At 42.5% G+C, this 18,521-nt stretch overlaps 1 protein-coding gene across 4 annotated transcripts; it reads right to left on the bottom strand.

The window, feature by feature from the left end:
* Nucleotides 1-176: 176 nt before the first annotated feature.
* Nucleotides 177-18,038, bottom strand: kdm2ab (lysine (K)-specific demethylase 2Ab). Of its 4 annotated transcripts, none has more exons than XM_037779878.1 (23): nucleotides 17,970-18,038; nucleotides 16,753-16,793; nucleotides 14,698-14,836; nucleotides 14,327-14,405; nucleotides 14,116-14,162; nucleotides 13,492-13,670; nucleotides 12,432-12,538; nucleotides 12,145-12,238; nucleotides 11,737-11,890; nucleotides 11,225-11,340; nucleotides 9,564-9,690; nucleotides 9,163-9,446; nucleotides 8,975-9,052; nucleotides 8,352-8,603; nucleotides 7,071-7,199; nucleotides 6,844-6,924; nucleotides 6,418-6,642; nucleotides 5,369-5,398; nucleotides 4,033-5,117; nucleotides 3,366-3,544; nucleotides 2,720-2,866; nucleotides 2,354-2,569; nucleotides 177-1,689 (listed from the first exon to the last, which is right to left on the bottom strand). In XM_037779878.1, the coding sequence occupies exons 2-23, from the start codon at nucleotides 16,786-16,788 to the stop codon at nucleotides 1,508-1,510; spliced, it is 3,966 nt and encodes a 1,321-aa protein (XP_037635806.1). In that variant the 5' UTR covers nucleotides 16,789-16,793; nucleotides 17,970-18,038; the 3' UTR covers nucleotides 177-1,507. The 4 variants fall into 4 exon arrangements, with proteins under 4 accessions (XP_037635806.1, XP_037635804.1, XP_037635807.1 ...); XM_037779876.1 differs by lacking the exon at nucleotides 17,970-18,038 and adding an exon at nucleotides 17,610-17,869; XM_037779879.1 differs by lacking the exon at nucleotides 17,970-18,038 and adding an exon at nucleotides 17,610-17,867 and having other exon boundaries at nucleotides 3,366-3,529.
* Between the last annotated feature and the right edge of the window lie 483 nt (nucleotides 18,039-18,521).

The following is an 18,521-nucleotide window of genomic DNA, read 5'->3' as shown; positions in this document are numbered from 1 at the left end:
GCTGCAGCAGCCTTATTTATTTATTTATTTATTTATGTAGGCGTCGCTTTATTTCCAGGTTATGGAGAGAGATGCTGGGTGGAGCCCTGAGCAGCTGATCCTACAGTATAAATAAACTTATAGTGTAATTTACTTGATGCACCCCTCTCCCACTTTTTCAGTGACAATATTGTTTATCTTTTTTTTTTTATTTTTCTTGAAAAATAACACATAACATAAAGTGGAAAAAGGCTTCTGAAAATAATTACAATGCTACAGGACTTTTTTTTTTGATAAGAGGAAAGCACATTTACACCAAAGTATATATATTTATATACTTATATTCATTTTTGAAGGGATATGGCCAGTAGAGCAGTCTGGAAGTGAGACCTTTTTGATACAGAACCACTACACTTTTAAGCTAACAAAGAAAATGAGCAACCCCCGAGTCCCCCCAAAACAAAAATCGTACATTGAATTGGACAAGGTCGTGAAATTCAGTGAAAAGTAGATACTCACATTTTTCATCCATGAAAAGAAAAAAGGTGTATCAAAGAGGGGTGGGGAGCAGTTTCATCTAGAATATTAACATTTTGCTCTAAATGTCTCTGTACAAAAACAAAGCAAAAGTTTGGAAATAATAGCACCTGAAGTCTAACGGTTGTTTGAAAATGCACCATTTATCTGACACCTAACCCTGGGTTTACCCCCAACACTTAATGCAACCTGCCCTTTGTTGGGGTGAGGTGTTGACATGTCGATTGCCTTCTCACACTCTCTTTTTACTCTTTTATACAACCACATCCACTCAATGTCCATGTATCACATGTAAAGTCACTCACTTTATAAGTCATGATGTTAAAGACCTGTCACCTTTAGTCGTCTTTGAAAATAAAACTCGACAGATAGTTGTGCATAAAGCAGACGCCGTCAAACTTCTAAACATTTGCTCTCTTGAATCTGACAAAAATAGCTTTCTAGAGCACCCAAAATGTAGCTGATATCAAATGAGTTAAAATGATAAATCAGATGATAAAATAAGACTTTATGGGGATCAGTCAAACATAACAATGCACCCCAAAGATGAAACTCAAAGTTTTTCTCGAGGCAGGAGTTTGTAATGAGAGTCAAGATCGGCGTCTGTCCAAAGAAGAGTTGAGCACTTGGTTATCCAAAGGATGTGCAGTCTAATAGAGATAATTAATTGCCCATGTTCTCCCACTTCTGGATAAAAAGACATTTTGCACCCACATTATGTCCCAAAAGAACTGAAAAACAGAAAGCCGAGTCTCCTTTTAGGGTACACAGGGAAAAAAATGATAAATCGCTGAAAAGAAACATTGTTTGAGCTGTGACAACCCCTTTCACCAACACCAGTTTAGACCCCACCCCACCCCGCTTTTAACGTGATACAGGTGCACGTGAACTACCCCTTCCTGTTTGCGTCCTTTGTGTCACTCAGATTCACATCAGAATCCGCTCTGTTGCCTTTGCACCTTAAATCACCTCTGCGGTCAGAGGCAGGCGCTTAGGATATCCTCTGGATCAGTTTTTCATCCGATAGGCAGTAGAGCGTGTTGACGGACAGCTCGGAGATGAAGGACTCGCAGGCCTTGCGGGAGACACCTTTACAGCCTCGCAGGTCGAGCAGTGAGATGCAGGCGAGGCGGCGGAGATACTTGAGACACGTGTCAGTCAGTTTACTGCAACCTGGGAAAGAAATAAGTGCACAGACACATCAATACTAGTGAAATAAAAAAAATGCAATGTGTGTGTGCTAGAAGTGTAAGAAAATATCGATACACATAAGTATCGTGATATTATGTTTTGCGATACTATAATGATTCTCCAAAACGCTATATTGATTTTTAATTAACCTCTTAAAAAATCGGACAACCTGTCGGAGGACCTGGGTGCTATTCTGTCTTTCGGAGGTTGTAGCGGGCTCAGTTTTAAAGCTAGAGTGAAGATACTGATGTCATATGAAACTAAGAAACCTAACAAATCCATTGGTACCAACTCGACTTGCATGTCATACTTGCTTGTCGTGAAGGAGGCTAAATAACACTCCAAAGTTATGCTACATTTTGGCGAGGAAAAACTGGAATGTCCATTTTCAAAGCAGTCCCTTGACCTCTGACCTCAAGCTATGTGAATGAAAATGGGTTCTATGGGTACCCATGAGTCTCCCCTTTACAGACATGTCCACTTTATGATAATCACATACAATCACGACCTGTCCAGGGTGTAGCCCGCCTTCGCCCAATGTCGGCTGGGATTGGCTCCAGCCACCCCCCCATTCTTGCCAATACACAGCCCTAGTGTGTCGATGTTCATTCTTCCTAAAAATTAGCTATCCCCATCAAACGCTCACCTCCCAGGTTGAGCTCTGTGAGCGTGTTTCGCGTGGACGAGCCCACTGCAGTCAGCAGGTTGATGGAGTGGTCGGTGAGGCTGTTGCAGTGGGAGAGGTCCAGTTTTGTTAAATGGGGCATGTGGCGGATCACCAGGCGCAGAGTGGAGTCGCTGATATCCAGGCCTGCTAGTCGCAAACACTGCATTGTCCGCAACTGACTGCGATTGTCACAACCTGGAACAGAGGAGTTATTTGGTCAAATATATTTTGTAAAAGAGTTTGATGAGGAAAAGGGTAAAATGGAAGTAAAATCTGAAGAAAGGCAAAGGGTATAAAGTAGGGAAACATAAGATGCAAGAGTTTCTGTGGCTACTCTTTCCTCACCTGGAGGTGTGACGAGATCCCTGATCTGAGAGTCTTTGACCCCGTCTGCATACCGCAGGTCCAGAGAACGGAGGAGAGGGCAACCAGAGGAGCAGAGAGCTGAAATAGATAACCAGGAACAACCTGCCACCATCAGATCCTTCAGCCCTGAAAAATCAAGACAAGATTTAAAAATAGTGGGTTTAATGTACGTGTTGGCGCACACAACTGATTAGTGGAAACATGAGTAATTCAGAATTCATTTGCAAATCCTGAGATTTATAAAACTCCAAAATGTTACAGAGTTCATTTTGGGTCTTTTCATACATGACAGCATATAGACATATAGACTAACATTAATTTCAATTATTTTTTTTTTTGTTACTTTACTCCCTTGATACTTCAAAAAAAATTGGTTCTAATAATCATCCGTTTAAAGTGATCAATTTGACCTTGACAGACGTGATCAATATAAGCGGTTTCCACTGAACATAAATCAATCTCTACTTAATTTATTGTATTATTCTTGTTATTTATGTATTTATTTATGTGATTCTTTTGTTTCATGGTGTCATATTTATTTACATATATAGCATTGACCAAATTGGAATTCAATACAGATTGTAAGAAAGAAAGAAAGAAAGAGAGAGAGTTTTAGTTTACGTACCAGGCAGGCGGCCAACAAGCCAGTTGAGCTGTTTTTTAGAGATGTTGGTCCAAGAGAGATCAAGCGTGACCGGCTGTCTCTTTATGATGCCTGTTAGGGCCTGAGGAGTAACGGTGCGTTTGATGCTCAGGTCAATCCGCGCCCAAAGCCGCTTGTCTAAACACCTACGAACGAGCACACTGATGAAGAACACATCCATTCATAGTCATCTATTTGAAGAGCGATATGACTTACTGACACTACATGAATAAACACTGTCTCACTCTTGAGTTTGCAACAGAAAAGATATAAAAAAAATTAGGGATGGGTTTTGATTGCATTTTATGAAATTGAAATCCACTCAAATCCAAGTCCTATGCAATCCCTTTCAACATCTGCAAGAATCTAAAGGAAAACATAATTACAAATCAAAGATGTCTAATCACCTACAGTTTGTAATGACAGCCTACTTACAGTTCAAAGACTGAAAACGAGATGAGCATGAAAAGCCTGTGACTAATACTGTATGATTCCATTGTTCTTTGTTCATAAAAAAAAGTGATAGGTTTGATAAAGGATTTGTTAGATCAGAGCTTAACGAATACACATATTTTGCCTGTCAGGAACAAAATGGAGCTGGTTATTAAAACCCATCGCTAATAAAAACATATCTGCTAGGAGGTCTTACCATTTGTACCAGTTCTTGCAGACCGCCATACAGACGCAGAGATCTGCTCGACTTAAGTAACGGAAGACGGATACCCACACCTCCCTCTCACAGCCTGGCCCGCTGCCACCGTTCTCCCTGTCTGCCTCGCTGCCTCCTTCCTGCAGGGCAGACAGAGGGATGCGGAGATGGGGAAGCTCGGAGGTTGAAGAAGAGGAGGCGCCATTGCTCAGTTTAGCCGGCCTGCTCGGCCTGTTTTTTTTAGCGTCCTCCAGCCTCTCTGGGTGGGAGGCGCGAGTGTCTGTGTGTCTACTACGAGTGTGTGGAGGTGCGTGCTTATTGGAGTGTTGATCAGGACAGGGGGCGCGATTTCTAATGGGGGGTCTGGCGAGGACTCTGGTCTGGTTGTGCATTGTGGAAGTGGCAGTTTGAGGGGCGATAGCTTCTAATTTGGGGACAATGGCTGACGGGTCCCGCTTGGCTCTGGTTGGCCTTTGGAGTGTCATTTTATATGAGCCATCTTTGCCCCCCGTTGCACTGTCCTGCTCCATCTCCTCCTGTTCTTCCTCCTCCGCACCGTTTTGGTTGGCCACCTCGCTCGCTTCCTCTTCTCTCTCTTTGGCTACCCGTCTTCCTCGCCTTGACTGTGGCTGGTTCTCTTTATCCAATCCCCTCCCACTGTTCTGCCCTCTCTCCTCTTCCTCGCTGCTGCTGCTGCTGCTGCTGCTGCTGCTGCTGCTGTTGCTGTTGGTACTGCTGCTGCTGCTGTCCTCGCTCTCCACCAACTCTACATGGCTTCTACCACCTCTGATTCCTCTTCCTGCTGCTCCTCCTCGCAGCCTCACCCCTCTCCCCCTCCCTCTGCGGGACTCTCCTCTGGGCTCAAGTACCAGACCAAGGGAAGACTGCTGCTGCTGCTGCTGCTTCTGCTGCTGCTTCTGCTGCTGGAAAGACCCAGTCCCGCCTGGAGCGCTGTGGTAAGAGGAGCCACTCGCCCAGCTGGAGCCTCGGCCTCTGCCCTGAGATAGTCTGCTGGTTGGAGAGCGCAGCCGGGACAGCACCCTGGAGCGCAGCAGCCTGGGAGAACGCTCTAGAGACGACTGCTTCTGTTGGGAGGGAAAGAGCAAAAAGGATGGCAAGTGAAAACAAGATATTGCATGAAAGAAGTTTCACAACTGACTGCTGCATCACAGCTACAATGATGTTCAATTACACAGCGTTACCGTAAAAACATCTTCATGGTTGATATGCATCTTTGACAAACCAAACTGTTTGGATGAAACCACCTCCTGGAATAATAATACTACATGCAATGAAATGCAATATGCAAAATTACAGAAATACATGCTCTGCTTACCGTTAAGATTTTGCTGCGCTCTAGTTTTATCTGCAATAAACAGAAAAGGGGTTGGGGAATGAGATCAATGTCAAATAGAGAGATAAAAACACACACAGACAAGTTTTTAATCTACTATTTTAAGTCTGAGGAGGTGACAAAAATCTCATCTGTGGCATCTGCCAAACAAGTTTCAGGGCAACACTTTAAAGGAACAGTGTGCAATGTTTCGGGGAATCCATTAGCCGAAATGGAATATAATATTCATAACTATGTTTTCACTGGTGTATAATCACCTGAAATTAAGAATCGCTGTGTTTTCGTTACCTTAGAATGAACCCTTAATATCTACATAGAGAGCGGGTCCTCTTCACAGAGTCCACCATGTTGCTCCGCCACGTTTCTATAGTAGCCCAGAACGGACAAACCAAACACCTAGAGAGAGCCTTTCATGTTTTTACGTTACCTAAAAGCCACCGTAGCTCTCCTACACGCACGTGATACCGCGGTAACGTGAGCCGCAGAGTGCAAAACCGTGGTACCGTCAGCCGCCATCTGACTTCCGTTGCTCCTAAAGTAGCGTTGTCATGGTAATGATGGCATCTGCGCGAGGTGAACGGTGTTACCACAGTTTTGCCCTCGGCGGCTAATGTTACTGCAGTCTTGGAAAGGAAGGAGCGAGTGGAGGGGTACTCAATTGGTTGCAATCTACAACCACACCACTAGATGCCGCCAAATCCTACACACTGTATCTTTAAGATCTTGACAAATATAGATCAAATCAATGTCAAAACAGAGAAAAATAGGGCTCTCTGAGTTCATTTCCTACTCTTGGGCCAGCTGAATTTCCAGTGCATCAACAAATTTAAGGCTTCTAAAACTGAAAGGAAAACTTGAGAACTGGAGAATCACTAATCAAAAACATATTTGGAAATGCAGACATGCTGAATTGTCCAAATGCTTGAAATCAACACATTTCCCCAAGGTGCAGGAAGAAGTTATTTGTCACTACTTGCTTTTGATCATTAAAACATTGGTAAATTCAAGAAATGCATTTAAATCTACTTTACCCTCTTCTTAAGTCTGAGCTCCAGTGCATTTGCTCTTTTGCGGTTCTGTTGATGCTGCAGTAACAGTTTCTGAGAAGGTGGAGGTGCTGTGGGTCGGGATGAGGATCTGCTACGCGTCCCTCGTCTCACCCCGTCACCTACACCAATGCCTTCCCGGTAGGCGAGCTTGGACGGTGGCAAGGAGGCAGAGTCCTCCGACTCTTCACTTTCCTCATCGCTGGAAGACTGGTGTGGGAAGGTGGGGAAGAGATGGTTGGTGGGGTTGAAGAAGAAAGTATAAGTATGAACATCAACTATATGGCAACTGGTGGAAGTTATTGAAAAAGGAAACTTTGCTCAGAAAAGGAAAGGAAAAGTGTTCTTGAGACTGAATGAACTTGACTGAAACAGAGTGGAAGTGAGAGTGAGAGGATATGTGTTTCGTACCTCGGAGTCTTTGTCTTGGTAACATTTAGGACATTCCCAGCAGCTGGGCAAATCCTCATTGATCTTCCCCTCACCAGGTTCCTGAAACAGCAAACAGTTAAAAGTTTGAAACAACAACTACCAAATATGTCCTACACATGCAGCTTTGTAGGCAGCAAAACAAACCGTGCAATAATTGAGTAATGTATTCAGTTTAAATAGCCTTCACTATGTCTGAAGAAGAATACCTTAATGCATTGACGATGGACAATCTGCGAGCAGACAGAGCACTCCATGAGTGAGTGAGTGCTCGGATTTGATTCATCTGATTCCCCTTCTCCACATATGGCGCATCGCGCTGTGTTCGGTAAGGCAGGCTGGAGGAACAAATAAACATGATTTACACGAGGAGTAAAATAATATGGACATTTTAGATCTGATGCTGATACAAATTATTGTGAATTACAATTCACCCTTCGCTAACCCTTGGTTATTGTTGCAAGGCCTGTCAAGCTTTCGAATCAGACACGTCAATATGGCATTTTCAACTACATCAGTGAGATATATTCCAAAGGAAATAATAGCAGATTTCTGGAATAATCATTCTTAAATATAAGAGACAAGTAGACAGAAAGGATTACAATATGCATTTGAGAGCTACATTACATACATACATACATACATACATACATACATACATACATAAAGCAGAGTATTGTTTAGTTATGACTCCCTAATTCTGTCTTTATCTAATATAAAACTAAATTATCCAGCTTTTCCCATTTTTTTAAAGCGTGCCAGGATATTGCTTGCACGTGGGCTTGATCCATGAACTGGATCTCATAAAATCATAATAATTCATATTCAACCGTCTTTGTTTGCTAATGTGCTAAGCTAGCTAAGGTAATTAGCGTCTTACTTTAGAGCAAATAAAGGAGTTTTTATTGATATTTGATGGATTCAGTTGTGAGTGAGGTCTTCCACACTGTTTAATCCATATCCAACATCATTTGTCTTGCGTTTTTGGCTTTGGAAAAGCCAAAAAAATATGACACTCCCCTCTAAACTTCAGCTGTTTGGACTTGCAGGTTTCATACACACATGGCTGAAAGCTTGACAGGCCTCCTGCGCTTAGTTACGTTTGCTAATGTAGAATTGGACAGTGGCTGTTCTAGGGAGCGGCTTAGCGAAAGGTCAATTCTGAAAACCAATATATTATGTATAACCAGAAGCCACTGTGAAGTATTGCAGATGTTTATGCGATAGTATTGACATTCTGTGTTTATCCAAGCAGAGGGCTGAGCAAAACAAGACATTTGTTACACTTGATTATTCTCAGACAATCTCCCATTTTAGAATGAAGAGTTCTGAAGTTGTAAAAAAAATGTAAACAGCATTACGTTTGACATCAGTAATTTTGAGTTACCGGCCCGACACTTTCTCCTAGTGTACACTGTGCTTACATGTACAGATGGGCAGCATTATTTGGTTCTACACATACAACGACAACAACGGGTATGACGACTCACCGTTATACACCGTCTCATGAGGCAGCCCTTCTTCATGCGTCCAGGCCCACCGAACTTCCTCATGTCGTGGCAGTACGCGCAGGTGCCGCACTCCTTCCTGCAGCAGCCGGCACAGCGCTTGCACCTCACTCGTCTGCGCCTCAAGGCGGAGATGGAGTAGCGTTTGACCCTCTGACCCAGAGACTTGTCGAGGGTGGGGCGAGGACGGTAAATGATGGGGGGAGGGGGAGTGGGGGGCTGGTACCATGACGGCTGTATAAGGAACATCAGCGGGAAAGGCAAAGAAAAAGTGGGTTAGAGTTGTGTACAGCTTTGGGACTTGTTTGATGAGTCTGAATGAAGGGCATAATCATTTCTAACAATTTATACGAAAAAAATAATTTGAAACATTTTTAAAGTAATCAAGTAGCATCTAAGTAAAAAAACTAGGGCTGCAGCTATCGATTATTTTAGTAATCGAGTAACCGATTATTCCATAGACTGATTGAGTAATCTGATAAGAAATATTTTAGCTTCATCAAAGAGTAATAGAAGCACTAATTCTAAATACACTCACAAACATATGTATGTTGCTATGTACTCCAAGTTAGCTGGAAGTGTGTAATATTGTGTTCTCTACTCACCCTTTCAGGCCACTTGACAATGGGCTCTCCAGTGTAGGACAGCTTGGGGTTATCATTGGCATGCTCCTTCAGAAGAGTCTGGAAGTGGAGAAGAGAAAAGCAGTAGTAAGACAAATACATGTGGACTTGTACCATGGCAAAGTATCATAAAAACAGTAGTAGCCAGTATGAGTGAGTTCAAGGCCCACCCTCATGTCTTCAAGCAGGGCTGCGGGATTCATGATGCCTTCAGGGACACACTTTTTCTGGTCTGGCAGCTCCTCCAACTTCCCCAAGAGGTTCCACAGTCCCTCCAGCTCAAAGGGAGTCAGCATGTGCTGAGGTGTGATAACTTGAGCTGCCCCTTCTTTTTCTTCTTTGACTTCTTCTTCTTCCTTGATCTTGACCTCTGTGATTTCAGTGTCACTGACAACTCCATTGGAGGTGTCATTCTTGGTGTGGTCATTGTTTTCAAGGTCAGCCTGGGTCAGTCCTGAAAAGACAGTGGACATGACATTTATGTTCATGATGGATTAATTTATAGGGTCTGTGTGAAAATGAGAAAATAAAATGAGGACAGAAATGTTTTCTTGTCTTCATCCATCCTCACCTATGCCTAGGGAGTATTTTTGGAACTCAGGAGTGAGGTGGGAGATGTTGGTCTGACAGTAAAGGTATCTCTCCAGGACGTACCAGCACATCTCAAAGTAGAACGGGTAGCGAAACTTTGCTGGCACCTAGTGGAGGAGGACAGAAACAGATTAGGAAAAATATTGCTTAATCATTTTTGCATCAAGTTTCGTCAAATACAACGAAACTTAAAATATAAAATATAATATATACTGTGTTGGTTTAAGTTAAGTGCTTCATACACAAAATCATAACTTCTGCTTCTTTGAACTGCTCTTAAGCAGCTCTGAATTTGGCACAACTTTGTTGTGGTTTGCACTTCTGCTTAGGAGGCGCTGGGGAAAATATCATGTGGCTGCGGTGGCTAGACACCGGATACACCTGCACACAGCTAATCATCTATAGCTGAGCAGTGACGGTGATTAAAAAGTGTGTGGTAGCTGAGCACAACCAACTTGTGTTAGAGTAAAATTCATAAGAAATATTTGTGTTGTCTTCAAAAGAACTGTTATGTTTGCTGGAGAGCCTTGATTTTGTGTTACTGCATGAGTCTAACTTTTGTATCCTGTCATTGCACCAAAGAAGTGGGAGGCAAACATGGTAATGTATGATTACTTAAACAAATGGTTCCCAACCTGGGGGTCCCGACCCTCAGTAGGGGTCGCCAAAGCTTCATGAGGACTTCATGATTTTAAGGGGTGTAAGACAACTTTTTTAAAGTGGCCTATATCTCAGCATTTCATTCATTTCTGCGAAGAAAACTACATTAAATTGTTATTTTTAAACACTGAATTTGTCAAAAAAGAAGCCCATTAAGTATGTATGATTGTTAAACTTAAAAAGAATACATAATACAGACTGAGAATTCTATTAAAAGTTCCTAGAAATTACAGAAAACCCATATCTGATGCAATATTCAAAGGAAATCTGCTCAAAATTCATCCAAATCGCTCATTTTACACAAACTTCTTTTAGTTATTGTGTTCACTATTTGAGTTAACTGTTCAGTTTATCAGTTGTTCTGTACAGTTATTGTTATGCATTGAATATAAGATGAAATATCCATAATATATGTCACTTAGTCAGGGGTCGTTAGTTTATTCAATGATAGAAAAGGGATTCCTTAAGGAAAATGGTTGGGAACCACATCTTAAATATCATTATATGACTACTCAGATACGAATGCACCAATCTGATACTCCTCATCAGTATCAACAACCATACAGACCTTAATTTGGTGGATTGGGTATCAAACATGACATGACCAATCCACATTAAATACAGTTTCTTTGTGAGTGTCAGTGTTTTCACTATCAGTTAAATTAATTCAGTCACAGTTACTTACTCTAATTAGTCTGATGAGTACTACTTAGTGAGGTATACAGATTTTAAATTTGAGAAAAAAGCGGAGCACTGGTAATGGTATCAGATTGCAACTCGGTATCGGCAGATACCCTGAGTTTATGTGTCATGTTGTTGAGAAATGATTCTGTCACCAGTGTTTTTCTATTACACAAAATAAGACTCTGAATCATTTCTTGCATAATCACAAAATCTGAAGGAATCATCAATGTGTGTGAAGAGGACAGTTATATTTCAACAGCAGGAAAAGGTCTATAGTGAATGTGAGGTGCTGCTCACCCGTGTGCGATCCTCGATGCTGTAGATGTTGAGCTGCATGGGGATGTTAAAGCTGTGGAGGAAATTCCCTCCGAACACCAATGTGTCCTCTGGGGTGTACACAGCATGAATCCACCCTACAACATACAAGACACAGGATGAGGCCTTTCCTATTTCCGAGTTTGTACCTCCTCAATTCCTTTTCTCTAATCCTCTCCTCGCGTCTTAGTCCCTCCCACCTGAGATGCGAGCAGAGGAGGCGAGGAAGAGATGTGAGGAGAGAGGAAACAAAGAAATATGTTTTTAGAGAAATGAGATGTCCTTTCCTCTGAAAGATGGAGCGCTGAGATCAGTTTCTGGGTCACAAGCCAGAGGATCGTGGAGCGAGGAGGCACAACGAGGAGGCACAAAATCGGGAAATGGGAAGCAGTAGGATGCAGTAGGATGCTTTATGTATGTAGTGGTCGAGTGTGTGTGTGTGTGTGTGTTTTTTATAGGACTGTATGTGTTGCTGTCGTATTACAGTAACATACCTGATGGGATTATGAAGGTATTGCCTTGCTTGAGCTCTATCCTCTGACAGTCAAAACACTTGTCCCCCAAGAAGATGTCTCCTTGTTTTCCTGATAAAACCCAGTTCTCGTACATCTCCAGGTTCTGTGGTGTGGGTGGGATCAGCCAGAACACCTGCAGGGGTCACAGGTAAAAGGTCATGTATATTGTCTGAAGTCAACAAATACATGAAGATGTGTCCATGGCACTAATGTGCATTTATGGGACGTTAACAGAAAGTTGAAAAGCAAGATAAAATGTTAGCTTACGGTCACATTTACTTTTATTCTGACAGCATGAGTGAAAAAAACTGTCTGTCCCTCATTACGACTAAAAGTTTCCACCGGCTAAAATCTAGGATTCTCGTGTGGTGTGACACCCAGACTGACCTTTCCTCCTCGCAGGATGTGGTACCACACTGAAGTGCCTCCAAAGTCAATGTGGAAATCTGTGAAGCAGCCCTGCACACTCATGAGACAGTACCTGAGAGAGATGGAGGACGGATGGAAAACACAATGTGGATTTTAGATAAAAACAGGATAAAAGATTGAAATGCAAAGGAAGAAAACAGGCATTAAGACACTTAGTATCACTGATGCAGGAGATGTGATCAGTATTGTATCTTAACTATAGCACAGCAAATGTTATACGTTTCAGAGGTCTCAGTTTTACTCACTTCTGTACTTTGGGATAATGCATGTCTATGATGGCATTAGTGGAGTCTCTCTGTCTCTCCTTGAGATGGCGGGGCCACATGTTGTCCACCCAGTCTATAAGGTCCACCTGGACAATTAGGAGAAGAAAATACATACCTTCAAATTGTCTGCACCAAACCCAAGACTGTCTATGATAACTGACACCACTTTATGTATGTATTAGGGATGCCAATTTTGATTTTTTCTTCTAACTGATAACCAACCCTTGTTAACCGATTACTAACCGTTAACCGACAAGATTAATGCGTCGCATGCAGAGGTGCGCCAGCTGCAGTGTATGTACAAAACAGACAACTGAGTCCCCTGTTCAACTGTCCGGGAGAGTTAGCAGCTACGGTGCTGCGTGTATTGTCGCGGACAAATGCAGCCACTTTCCCAGTAAGTCTCCATCGAACTATTTAGTTTAGCTGCAAGGTTGTCAGCTGTGTGTCAGCCCGGGGTAACATCAGCGAGTGTCCGACAAAATGTGTGTGTTTGGTTTGTGCTTCGTTCACAGATGTAGCGTTGCTTGTGGCTTCATGCTCGCCGTTGTCACACACACATACGGTCTGTCGACGCAGCGTAACGTTAGCGAGTGTCCGACAGTGTGTGTACAGTTTATTTGTCGGTGAATAAATGCTACAACTCCTCAGCTCAAGACCTAAGCCAGACCGGCTCAGACTGTCTTAAGGTGTGCTGCTAAGGTGGACCAGCTTTTCTCCTTAAAGTGACAAGAAGCTCCTCCGAGATTTGCTCAGTTTTTTAATTCATTTTTAATATTTCTTTTAACCATTCAACCGATATCTGTAAAAATTCTTAATGTTGGTGAAACGTTTAATTATTAACATCCCTAGTATGTAGACAAAATGCCAAAGCTCTATAGCATCAAAGCAGCAGACAAATGATTAGGATAACTAGCCTGTCTTTCTTAACTGCCAGATAATACAGGTATGTATCAGTAAGAATTATGAAATTACATTATCAACGTGTACATCTGGGTTGTTGTAAAACCCTGACGTGTAAAATTGTGTGCATTCTCACCGAAGCCGGACGTTTGACCAGATTCTCCAGCCTGGTATGGCTGAACTCCAGGCTGATAACGTTGTAGAGTTTTTCTCTTTCTGATGGTGGCGTGTCATAGTAGCGTCGCCACTGAGCCATCGACATCTCGATTCCCTTCTGGGTGTTCACGTCCATCACGTCTACAATGCGTCGACTACCTGTAAGAGAATTGAAAGGAGTTCAACAGCTGAGACCACCGTAATTAAATCCAAATTGTCCTCAAATACACTCAATATTCATTGGCATTGTGTGTAATACCTATTATTTCTGATTAAACTGCCCTGGTTTGGAGGTCAATATTGATATTTGGGGTTTAAAAAAAATCCAATATTAACTGTTTTTAACATGAACAATCAATCAATCTCGATACATCTCTTATTTTTTGTTTATTTCTTTTTTAAATTGTGATAGATATATACTGAGATATACACAGGACATTTTACAGTTGAAAGAGCTAGTTTAGCAATTTCTTGTATTTAATTGGTCAGCACATTCACTGATACCGATGCATCTGGAATAAGATAATATTGTCATATGAGTCTAGCATTTTGTGCACAAAAAGCAATTCCATTTACTCTGAAAGGGCAAAAAACTGAAACTTACCAACAAACAACTTGACATCACTCACACTGAAATCACGGTCTGGCATTCTGCAAGAGAGAGGTAATTCCTTGTAGTTTTTTACATTTTTGTATCTCCAGACACAGACAAGTGAACAGGTTTATTAGCATTTGCATTGAAATAATTTAAAACCAAGCTAGAAACAAAATTAGTATGTGTTTAGAAAAAAAAGAGTAAAAGAAAAGAGACTGACTGTATGCCAAGGCCATCAGTTGTCTCAAAGATAATGGGGTCCCTGAGCCCTTCCCTCTGGATGTACTCAAATGTGAAATCTGGAAAGGAGACACACACAGTGACAGTTATCAGAAACAGTTATCAAAAAACACACACTTGCATTGAGTAGATAGATAACCCAAAATTACAACAACAAAACTTAAATTAACCAATATGAGTTGGCAGACACACTTGAATCTGATCAACACAGAGTTCAATTTGTTTGTAGTATAAAGCAACACAGCACGTAGAACAACTGTTAGCCTTAATTATCTTTACATGGCATCAGATATATTCAGGTATGGTTTAATTGAAATTATGTTCCAAAAATCTCCCAGTGAAACCGCTCACCTTTACCCTCCATGAGTTTGATCAAGTCAGAGTTAAATCTGACGCACTTCAACTTCTCGTCCAGGTCGAACATACGTTTCCCTTCGATTTCATCATCTGAGATTCCATCGTCCTGGTAGCGGCGTCGCGTCCCTGTACGCTGAGGACAAAAGACAGTTTCTGTTAACCTCTATGTCAGACATTAAACATATGATTTGCAGTGAAAGAGGACAGGATGAGAGGGCTGGAATAACTGGCAGTGAGAAAAATGGGATGTTTTACTGCACTAAAGATATTTCAGTGCCAAGACAAAGCTGGGTTATAGTAGCCTGTCAGACAGACAGCAATGCTGTTGTCAAGATCACATATTTAAAAAGTTACATAATAAGAAAGATTTAAAGGAACAGTGTGTAGAATCTGGCAGTATCTAGTGGTGAGGTTGAGGATTACATCTTCTCCAGTGTGCAAGGCGTGGATTGTTACGGTGGCCGACGCAAAAATACGAATGGCACTCTCTAGAGCCAGTTGTTGTAAGAGTAGAGTGCTTAGAGAGTGTGTGTGTGTACGTGGGACGTGAGTGGTGAAGCAAGACAAAGAGTGGCGGCGACAGGAGCGAGTAACGTTATCGACTCCGGCCCAAGCAGGAAAAGTTAACAGTGTTTGGTTTGTCCATTCTGAGCTACTGTAGAAACATGGCGGTGCAATATGGCAGACTCCGTGTAGAGGACCCGCTCCCTATGTAGATATAAACGGCTCATTCTAAGGTAATGAAAACACGATTCTTATTTTCAGGGGATTATACACTAAAGAAAACATACTTATTAATATTATATTCCATTTCTGCCAAATAGATCCCTCTACATATTGGTCCTTTAAGGGATATGCTTGGGAGAAATCCATGAAAGCAGCAACTAGTATCATATCATTACTCGTATGAGAAACTAGTGACTGGTTCTGATAAACAACCAAAAGCAAGCACATTTGAATCTAGCATAGATGCAAAAAGCCAAGAACCCTCTGCAACATTGCTTAATGTATTTTTGAAATGAGTCTAATTGCTAAGATATGAGGTGACGCCCAGGAGAGCTGTCCCTAATATCTCTGTGGTAAAAATGAGCTAAAATTAGTGATAAAACTAATGCTTTCACCAATCACAATAAATAAATCCAAGCAGATCAGTCAGCCAGATACCAAATCAGTTCATGTGAGAACCAAACAATACAGCATAACAAAAGCAGGGGTTAATCTTCCACAAACTGCTCCCCCCCTTTTCTCCCCTCCTGCCATTCACCCTATGCAGCACTGCTTGGCTAGACAGATGGATAAAGCACAACACCCCCGCTCTCAGATCTCCCCAACCCCCATACCACAAATGTGGTATTATCTAAACTCTGATACGCCTCACTTTAATAACCAAGAGCACTGCACAGTAGCTATTAATTTGCAACTGAAAATTAATATTATGAAAGCAAACCCACACCACACTGTTGTTTTAAAATAAAGTCATAAAAATGACAAGGGGAACCAATTAATTTTAATTAAGCAACAATTTATTGGGTGGTTTTTATTAATCTTTGGTGTGTTCAACAACTTATGCATGCTTTCCAAACACTAAATCAACAATAAGGTTTATTACATACAGTATATATATTAAGAAATGTGTCTTTTGATTGCCCCAACCACTAGTATCAATAATATGTATCTAGGTGCACACTGGGAAGTTCGAAAGCACCGAGTTAATTACTTTACAACCAGGGGTTAAGATTGTAAACAAGGTCACAGCACAATTGCTGTGAGGTTAGACAGTGAACTTGACCTCCTCTTGACCCCCAGACTCTTTAGACAGGTTCATTACTGTTGTTATTATTAGGGTGGAAACACAACACAGAAAGGACCATGGACACAATGTGCCAAAAGAAAGTGGCCAACCAAATACACTGATGTTCACTCACTAAGGTGCTTCGTGTGTATTAAAACAAAGCTTAACATCACACACACAAGTTGGGTGAGAAACAGCCAACATAGTAAACATAAAGCCAGAGTTCCGGGAAGCTAACAGTTTGTTAAGTTACTCACCAGGCGTTTGCTGTAGCGGGTATGAGGGTCCTCCATAATCTCTACAAGACAAACACAGCGTTACATTATACACACTAAACAGTCAATGAAATGTTTCAGTGTGTTTAAACAGTCTGTCAAACAGAAACACAAACATCTCTCTCTGAGTGCAGCTAGCCATGCTAACGTTGTGTTTAGCTTTAGCCAGCGAGCTAACGTTAGCAACACAAAACATTTACGTTGAACTGGCGTCACTGTGGAGAAGACAAGCTCCGACGGGAGCGACTACCTTTAAACGGGAACACCCTGCACCGATGTGTTCATCTACTGACGGGGTTTAACTCAAGTTACCGGATAACGTCAACTAGCTCAGCTGACTATCCCCTTAGTAACGGCTAGCCGTTGACGCTAGGCTAACGTTAGTTGACGCTAGGTTGACGCTAGGCTAACGTTAGTTGACGCTAGGTTAACTTGAAGCTAGGCTAACCGTTGACGCTAGGCTAACGTTAGTTGACGCTAGGCTAACTTGAAGCTAGGCTAACCGTTGACGCTAGGCTAACGTTAGTTGACGCTAGGCTAACGTTAGTTGACGCTAGGCTAACTTGACGCTAGCTCTAGCCGTTGACGCTAGGCTAACCGTTGACGCTAGGCTAACTTGACGCTAGGCTAACCGTTGACGCTAGGCTAACCGTTGACGCTAGGCTAACTTGACGCTAGCTCTAGCCGTTGACGCTAGGCTACCCGTTGACGCTAGCCGTTAGCAGACATTAGCCGTTAGCAGACGTTAGCCGTTAGCAGACATTAGCCGTTAGCAGACATTAGCCGTTAGCAGACGTTAGCCTCTCTCCGGCAGCAGTATAGTAGAGCTTTCTCATTACCTCTGCGTTGTAGCTCCTCTAGTCGTAGTGGTGAACGTAATGTGTCCCAGCTACAGCGTCTGCGGCCTCTCAGTAAAGTCCCTCTTCATGTTATGTGACAGCAGCTGTGTGTAATGTTTAATGTGTTTATTATTGTGAGATAAAGTTAGAACGATCGGCGCTTCGAGCCGCCATTTTCAGCTGGTGAGAACACACACACACACACACACACACAGTAACCATGAAGCGCTCAGGACCCGCCTCCGTATTTACCTCCCTGCTGCTGGAGAGCACCATAGAGACGCTCCCATTGGACACAGCAGGTGCTCTTTAAACAGGATTACAATATGTTAATGTACAAGTGTGCTTGGTTTGTGTTACCCGGTTAGACGGCTGAATGGTGGGCTTCTTCTGCATCAAGCTGTAACTCCAGTAATGGAGGAACTATTCCCTTTATATGCCCCTAGGTCAGAGGTCAGCAACCTGCCTTTATATGCCCCTAGGTCAGAGGTCAGCAACCTGCCTTTATATGCCCCTAGGTCAGAGGTCAGCAACCTGCCTTTATAAGCCCCTAGGTCAGAGGTCAGCAACCTGCCTTTATATGCCCCTAGGTCAGGGGTCAGCAACCTGCCTTTATATGCCCCTAGGTCAGAGGTCAGCAACCTGCCTTTATATGCCCCTAGGTCAGGGGTCAGCAACCTGCCTTTATATGCCCCTAGGTCAGGGGTCAGCAACCTGCCTTTATATGCCCCTAGGTCAGAGGTCAGCAACCTGCCTTTATATGCCCCTAGGTCAGAGGTCAGCAACCTGCCTTTATATGCCCCTAGGTCAGAGGTCAGCAACCTGCCTTTATATGCCCCTAGGTCAGGGGTCAGCAACCTGCCTTTATATGCCCCTAGGTCAGGGGTCAGCAACCTGCCTTTATATGCCCCT

The sequence above is a fragment of the Sebastes umbrosus genome, chromosome 9 (genome assembly GCF_015220745.1).
Source record: "Sebastes umbrosus isolate fSebUmb1 chromosome 9, fSebUmb1.pri, whole genome shotgun sequence".
NCBI classification, from domain to species: domain Eukaryota; kingdom Metazoa; phylum Chordata; class Actinopteri; order Perciformes; family Sebastidae; genus Sebastes; species Sebastes umbrosus.
The sequence above is the reverse complement of the archived record's forward strand: the minus strand, read 5'-3'. Positions and strand labels throughout refer to the sequence as shown.

Coding starts and splice junctions, on each gene's coding strand:
- kdm2ab (XM_037779878.1), bottom strand. CDS start 16,788: ATGGAGGACCCTCATACCCGCTACAGCAAACGCCTG. Junction 8,604..8,974: donor TTGTCAAGTGGCCTGAAAGG/GTGAGTAGAGAA, acceptor TTCCTTATACAG/CCGTCATGGTACCAGCCCCC. Junction 6,643..6,843: donor ACCAAGACAAAGACTCCGAG/GTACGAAACACA, acceptor TTCCCACACCAG/TCTTCCAGCGATGAGGAAAG.